This window comes from Condylura cristata, unplaced genomic scaffold (assembly GCF_000260355.1).
Source record: "Condylura cristata isolate star-nosed mole 26May11 unplaced genomic scaffold, ConCri1.0 scaffold00011, whole genome shotgun sequence".
Classification (NCBI taxonomy): Eukaryota; Metazoa; Chordata; class Mammalia; order Eulipotyphla; family Talpidae; genus Condylura; species Condylura cristata.
In genome coordinates, this window is record NW_004567112.1 from 6,232,866 (window position 1) to 6,240,845 (window position 7,980).

At 46.5% G+C, this 7,980-nt stretch overlaps 1 protein-coding gene across 1 annotated transcript in view; it reads left to right on the forward strand.

The window, feature by feature from the left end:
* CACUL1 (CDK2-associated, cullin domain 1) overlaps positions 1 to 7,680 on the forward strand; it is a 55,173-nt gene extending 47,493 nt beyond the window's left edge. The window contains exons 8-9 of the mRNA XM_004680400.2: positions 3,045 to 3,088; positions 3,530 to 7,680. Of these exons, the coding sequence (XP_004680457.1) occupies positions 3,045 to 3,088; positions 3,530 to 3,570 (85 nt within the window). The 3' untranslated portion in view covers positions 3,571 to 7,680. The remainder of the gene's footprint in view (positions 1 to 3,044; positions 3,089 to 3,529) is intronic.
* Positions 7,681 to 7,980: the final 300 nt, after the last annotated feature.

A 7,980-nucleotide genomic window follows, 5' to 3' on the forward strand; every position in this document is an offset into this window, starting at 1 on the left:
GCCAGCTGTGGGGTGGGTCACCTACTCTTGCACAGTTGATGGACAGATTCTTATTCGAGCTGGAGTTCATCTTAAACATCTTTAGGTGCATGGAAATATTAATATAATGTGGGCTTGTTTCAAAGCTAGAATTGATATGTAAACTACGAGCAATATTTTCTTCTTACCCTGCATAATTAAATGGCTTATTGAGGGGTGGGGGACAGGCAAGAGGTTGGTTTCTGTTGTTGCCAAGATTCCCTTACTAAAGGTAAGCTTATTTGGGAAAGTCTATCGTGTTTACTAGTGAACCATCCCCGTTCAGACCAGTCGGGGGTCCTCGTCAGGGTGTGCTAAGTCATTTCCAAAGGCAAATGTGTTCTGAATATAGTTACCTGAGTTTCTGCAACAAAATAGAATCATGTAGGGGTTTGTTGCTCTTTTAGCTGAGAGGGTCACTCTAGAATTGGTACTTGTTTATTTACCAGCAGGGCTCTGGTTTTGAGGTCAGTTAATAGCTTTCTAGACATGTGGCATTAGCTGTACGCATCTATTACTTACATGTGTAAGTAATGCATCACTTTTTCTTCCTGCCTGCTCTTTTCACAGGCGTTTTCGCATGTTCAGTCTTTGTTTAACCTTTGCAGGGTAAGAATGAAGGTTGTCTATACAATTTGAGGTCCCAGATATGAAATCCTATATCTTCTCTTCTGATCAGCATTACTGGTTTCATGTTTGGAGAATGTCAGTTCATGTGGATACTAGTAAATAATAACACGAGATGATCAGCTGGCTTTGCAGGTCAGTGACTGGGAGAAGAGCCTCAGGGCGGCTCTGTTTCCAGCTCCTTAGGCTGCCTGAGGCTGGTTCCCGGTAAATAGGCAGGTTTTCCTGTGAATGCTCAGCCTAGGGGAACCCCGAGAGGCCATTCGGGGATTCTCTTTCTGCCAGTCACTGAGACTTCTTGCCTTGCTTTAGCAAGAGGTGTTTGTCCTTGTCATGAATGTAACCAGAGAGAGAAAATGAGAAACTTTGGTATTCTGAAAGATTATTCAAAAGCAGGAAGTAATTACTTGGACCAGCATTTAATAATCCATATGTAGAGGCTATTTTTCACTCACTTGTTATGTAGCTAGTAGTTACTGCCTACCATGTACAAGATAGTCCTAGATACAGGAGGGAGTGAGACAGTTACGGTTCCTAGTTCTTTAGGGAGCTTATGCTCCAGTGTCTGGAGATAAATAATAAACATTTGAACAAATAATTTCCAACAATACCCAGTGTTATGAAGAGAGTGGAAGTCTGGCCACGTGTTTGGGGCCGTTCCCTGTCCCTTGGTGATGTGATGCCTTCTGAGGCAGAGTCACTCCGGTGATGTGTGGTGTGAGGGGCCGTCCCTGTGGCTCTTTGAGGGGAAGGGTGCCACAGGCTGAGAAGGCAGTAAGCACAACAGTGCCGGCATGTCCGTGGCACAGACAGAAACCAGCACAACTGACGTTCCGTGAACTAAAGTAGGAGATAAGGGTGAAGTAGGCGGGAGGCATAGCTCATGGCCTGGGAAATGAATTTTGATTGACTTCTAGCTGTAATGAAAGCCACCGAAAGACTTATTAATCAGAGGCAAGAAATAATTTGGTCTTTATGTAACATCACCCAGGCTCTTGTCTGGACTGATAGAGTTATGGAGGATGAGATGACAGTGGCTTGGATCAAGGTGGTAGCTGTAGAGTTGATTGTTTGGAGACAGAATGCTCCAGAGTGAGGGAAAAAACAGAAATCAAAGATGAGCTAAGAGTTAACCTGGAGTAAGTGGGTGGGCGCTGGTGCCATTTATTGAGGAAGAGTGGGAGAGTGGGCGCGGAGTGGAGTCAGCATTGTGGCCTTGGACCTTCGCAGCACATGTAGGTCACCCAGGCATAGTGGTGACGGGCAGCTGGCCCTACAGGTCTGAGTGTAGGGAGAAGCCAGGGCTGGAAATAGAATAAATCTGGGAGCCCCAGACATATGGACGATGTTTCAGGTTGCACAGCTTGTGGGACCTGTGTCCTGGATAAGACAGAGTAGCTGAAGAGAGAGTGTTGAGCAAAACCAAAAGTGTTTCAGTTAGGAACAGATCAACCATGTAATATGTACTCTACGAGCACCAGTAGGGAAAGGATAGTCAGTTCGCATTGTAGTCACTCTAACTGCATTCTCTCTGAGAAACTGAAGAGACTAGAACAGACTTTTCAGGTAGCCTAGGATCTGGGCAGACCTTGCTTGTCTTTAGAACAGAACTAGAACTTTTTTCTCTGGTGTTAGAAGATGAGCTGGGTAGTATAGTGTAAAGGTTCATGTTCTTCTACCTGCAGACAGGTATTCATCTACAGTGAGTCTGTGGTTTTTCAAAGACGGTGTAGCTTTAGTCTCCTTTTAGGGCTTTTAGAGGAAGATTTTTAATTTTTCTATTTGAAATTTGCCCTGGTATATGCAGGTCACCAGAGATACTGATAACGAAATCAGGTTTTTCTATAACAACATATTAGTCTGAGCCTATTTCTCCAAACTATATTTGTAGATACTCTTCTCCTTCATTTAGTAACTTTCTGTATTTAAGAGATAGAATATTCGGCCCTCCCTGGTGGTGCAGCGGGTTAAAGCACAGCACGGAGAAGCTAAAGCCACTTCCGCATGAGTTCGATCCCCGCCTGCCCCGGAGGTGACCACATGGCGTGGCAGACCTCTCCTGACCCGCCCGCGGCTCCCCTCAGCAGTGGACTTCGTCGATCTGCCTGTTCTGTTCCCCACTCTGTCTCTGGTGAAGCCTCTCACCGCCCTTGAGCCTCTGGCCTGTCCCCCACTTATGTATGCACAAATAAATAAATCTTTAAAAAAAAAATTATAAAAAAAAAAATTAAGAGAATATTCACTGGTGCATCCAGGTTGTACCTGCTCGGATATTTTTAAATGGGTTGTTAGAATTGAAATACCTGCTATACTTCTGTTATCTGTTACCAGCTCATTTCTTCTCATTTGGTATGTGAAGAGGCCAGACACTTTCGCTGACTCTCTTTTCTTATCCCTAGAGGTGACCAGTCCCGGAAGAGAGCTGGAGAAGAGTTGGCTTACAGTAAGTAGCGATGCTCCTTGACGTTTTTTTGGTGGTTTTGTGATTGAAGCAGTTACTGGCGGTGACTGTGCAGATGAGCGTGCTGGTGCTCCAGTGCTCGCTGTGGGGAGCGTCCCCTGTGCGCACTGCGCCTGCGAGGCGCTGCGTGTGGCCGGCTCGGCGCCGCGTGGCCGCCCTGACGGCCGGCGCTCAGGTTGTTGTCAGGAACCTAACTGGGTGTCCTGGGCTCCTGTCAGAGTGGGAGCAGCCCTGCTTCGGTTCCTCATTTAGCCCCCTTGCATTTCCCTTAACGCCATGTGGTTTTGAGGATTTGCCTTTCTGCCCCCGGTATCTCCCTTTGGGGGGTGAGGAGAGGGCTGAGAATATGTGTTAGGCAGACAGATTGCGCCCGTTGTCAGCTGCTGCCTGCTATTCAGACTTTCTTGTTGCACTGTTTTCCAGACAGCCCGTCAGCATGTGCGAGTTCCAGAGGGTACAGATAGTGAATGTATTGCATGTACTTTCCTTCCTGAAGAGAGGACACACTGGAGCTGCAGAGACTGGGCAGAGCGGGGCCTGCGGGCGCTCAGGGGCTCTGCCACACGCTTTTCTCAGAAGAGGATGTTGGACTTCATACTTTGGTTTGTAATTTTAAAAAACAAAAAAACTAACAAAAAAAAAACAAAAAAAAAAAACAAAACCAGTCAGTTGCTGCTAGACTTGGGGATGATTTTGAAATGGGACAATCTTTTAATGAGTTTATCTACAGATTCTGTGAGGAACAAATGTCTTGAAAAGTGACCGTGGCTAAGTGAGACCTGGCAGCCAAACTGAGCAGCTTCCTCCCAAAATAGAACAGCAGAAGAATCTTTTTTTTAAGCACTTGTTTTGTTCGTTTGTGGACTTGGCACTTTGGCATATGGGTTCCACACATCATGGTATCTTTTGCTTTAAAATCAAGCCGATTGTTACAGTATTTTCCACTCATAACCAAAACAAATCCATTTAAAAGAGTTGGTCTTTGTTTAGCATTAGCGAGTCTTGTTAAAAGAAAATGCTAACTCTGCTTTCGCCCTAACCTTTCCCCATCTGTTCACAACGTTTTTCTACTCTGTGCCTTGAGCTTTGTGCACTTTGCAACCCTGTGACCATGTTGTCAGACTCATAAAGGCTTCCCGAGAAAGCTGATGGCCTTGCAGACTGGCCCCCGCTGTGTCGGGTGTCAGCAGCCCGCCACCTGGGGACAGTGGAAACGTGCAGCAGGCCGGTCAGATCCTGCTTCCCCGAGCCCTGTGTCTGCTCACGCGGGGACTGTCAAGTGGCGGGAGGGACGAGGGACCTCACCAGCTGCTCCCGTGGCCTGGTGTGGGGAGACGGGTCCTGAGCGGGAGCGCTCCTTTAACCCAGTTGAGCACGACCCAGCAGTAAGACTGGTTCCTGTGATGCTGTAGGAAGCAGATACGGTTATGATTTCCAAATAGAATCAGTGGTGAGGGATTCCTGATCCACTTCCTTCCCAGTGGGTGAGATACGTACTTCCGAGTCTGCAGGCCGCATCTTTCACGTACCTTATCTGAGGTGACAGGGAGCGAGCACTGCTGTTCTAGGCTCCCTTCCAGCTGTGGCAAAGCTGGATTTTCTGTTTTTCTACACCCACAGTGCTACTTATTTAGTTCTTTATAAAAGGCTCTGAAGCTTATTCTAGTTGTTTTTGACAGGCAAAGCAAAATAGGAAGGTGTGACAGGAGAGAAATATGTTTCTTCTCAACTTTGCTTGAATCTAAATTGGGCATGTGCTTGACTCTCTTTGGTAACGTCGGATTTTACTCGGATTTTACTCTCCTGAGGACCCAGGGCCAAGGGATGACTAGGAGCGCTGTGCCCCGCTTCTGCCCTGCTGCTCGGTTTGTCCTGTGGGGAGACTGAGGGTAGATGGGAGAGGTGGACGTGTGATAGCGGGAGCAGGTCCTCATCTAACACAAGGCCTCCGTTTGGGAGTTACTGTTCAGAGAGGCAAATGGAAGGATGTCAGATTTATTTTCTTAAGTACTTAACAGCTCCAGTTGGCAGAGTTTTGGAGGACTTTGCATTGTACTCCTTCCACTCAGCATCTCGGATTGTGTTGATGAGCACGAACTGCTGGGCTGATCATACAGGCTCTCACCTGCCCTGTGTGTTTGGATTTGCCGCACCAGTCATACTCTGGTGTCAATCACGGAAGAATTCCACTTCATCATGGAATCTAAATTTACTCTTCTCAATGGAATGCTTGCTGCAGGCTTATGAATAGTATCTGCAACTGAAGTCTCCTTTAACTTTTAATTTTTCCAAGAGGAATAAAATTGGAACATTTCTTTAAGCGTGAATGGACTTTTCAGTATCCTTATAATATATCCAAGTGCTTTTTCTGGGAGAGAGTATTTTTTGGGCCAACAACAGAACTTTCCTTATAAAAAGCGTTGTATTATGTGAATTGGCATTAAAACCTTTGGATGCTTTTGCATTATTAGCGTAATGGAGAAATATTTTATTTTTGTCATAGTATGTATGTGTTAACAAAAAGCAGGCAAAGTGAAGTCTGCAAAATGGAGTTGCTCTAAATCTTTGTACAGCGACTACAGCCAGCATCGGGCCTGGGGTTGGTATTGCGAGGCTGGTTGGGAAGGACACAGGGCTCTTTCCGCGCGCAGCCCGGCTGTCCTCTTCCTGGCCCAGGAGGCACCTGGCGGTGTGACCACAACCTTTCTTTCAATTGGAAGTGAACCTTTCCTGTTTGATCGGAACGCTTACCAACATTCTTAGTTTGCAGCTTAAGTGAGATTTGCCTTCCATTTTGTGTTGACTAAACACTACTTGCCAGGAAGTATTTTTCTTCTCCTGTTTGTTTGTATTCTACTTGCCAATACCTTGTCTAGTTTCTCCACCTCAGTTTAATATTGGCTTTTGAGGGGCCCACATCATCAGAGACAGAATGTACCTTCTGCAGGTTGATTGTCTCCTTCGTCTGAGGTGCTGGGCAGACCTGACACTGCCTGCGGCCCCACACGAGAGCCTCCAGAGGAAGCCAGACTGCTCACCAAATGGGACTGTCGGCAGAGGGGTAATTGCGAGAGTGGCATACCTCTCTGGCAGTTGCCTTAAGCTTCAGTCAGTGTCAGCTCTTGTCCCATGGTCACAGCTGTGCCCTCACCGGTGGGAACTGTGTTTTTGTTTTCTGTGGGGCAGAAAGCCACACCTGGGGTAGCATCTGGCTAACCGGTAGTTCTTAGGTAGACTTAGCAGAAGCCGAGAGTTTGCATTATTAAGTTTGTTCCTCTCCCCTTTACAAGTTTGAGGCAGCCCCCTCCCCTCCTTCAGGGTTTCCGGATGAAAAGTGATGTCTGAGTGAAACTGCAGAATGGGCGCCTTGGTCAGCCTCCCTCGGAGCTGCCACCTGCTGCAGGCCATGCTTTCTATCGGATTGCACATTTGCACACACAAAGAATTCCTCAGGAAGAGTTTGCACGCGCATCACCTCCAATTCTGGACCGTCCGAACAAGGGATTCGAAAGGTTCTTAGCACAAGAGGAAAACGCAGGAAACGGGCAGGGCCTGAGCGCCAGCTTGGGAACACCCGCTGCGGCTGACCGCCCGCCGGCTTCTGCGGTCCTGACTGCGCAGGCGCGTGCCTGTCCAGGTAGCTGGCACACCTGATTCCGGAGCAGGCCTTTCAGATGCGCTCATCGTAGTGAGGCTGGCTGTATTTTCTGATGCGTTTTTTTGTTTTATTGCAGTTAATTGTTTCCATGATCATTATGCAAGCGGCAATGCCCTTGAGCTACATTCATTTGTTTAATAAGCAGCTGTTATTAAAATAAGCAAACTTTGTTTTATAAATATACACTAATCTGAGGTAATAAAGACTTTACAACTTTAAAGCAAAACTAAAGACCTACATTAGCTAACCAGTCATTGTTAGAATGTTTTGATTTTTTAAAAATAATGATTCGTGTTGAGCTTCTTAGCTCAGGGTATTATGTTTACTTTAATCCAGGTCTGGGCCTCTTAAGGCAACGTTAAAATTTAAGATCAGAATGTGACTGAGACCTGTAAGAGGTTTCTAGGGCCTCTTGTTGTGATTACTGTTTTTAGTCATATTGTGTAACATGAAGTTCACATTTATCGAAGTTAAATAGAGTTCACACTCCTGTTACTTTTATCACCTTGCTGAAATGGCCCTGGGTTCTGGCCTCCAGGACACGTGACCCCTGTTCTTTCCCAATGGAAATGATTCTTCTTCTGTCCTGGCTGTTTGTTAGCTGAGTCATTGACACTTCCCCATCTCCACTGTCCCCAACCCTCAATGGGGCCTCTTTCAGCAGAAGGGGCACAGGTACTTGGACTGGGCCTGCGTTTGCCCATGACTGGAGAGACCTTAAGGGCTCCTGCTCAGAGGGCCATTCTTCTGGGACTCTGGCGCACACTGCCCCCTGCTGGTCGGAAGTTGTCATCATTTCTGGTTGGACCGCATTGTTAAGGAAAATGTTAATGGCTTACACTTTCCGGACGTGTATAGTGTGGCTCTGGGGTGAATTCTGTGGTTTGAAAAAATAAATATTTTGTATTGATTCTCACATGTCATTTCAATGTTGTGATATATACTAAATGCAGTACACTGGCTATTCTCTTCAAAGGGTAGATTTTAGACATGGTAATGTCGTTGCCCTCATTAGTCCTGTTAGTTGAACGGCCTTGCTGTATTTCAAGAGAAATACTCAAATGTGAAGTCATGGGAAGTGATGGCTAGAAGCAGGAATGTTCACGAAAATGGGAGTAAAATGCAGTTGGGAGGCTTTTGCCACCCACTAGCACAGCAGACTAAGATGGAGCAGTGAAGCCTAGCTGCTGGTGTGCTTGTTTGCTGGACAGACTGT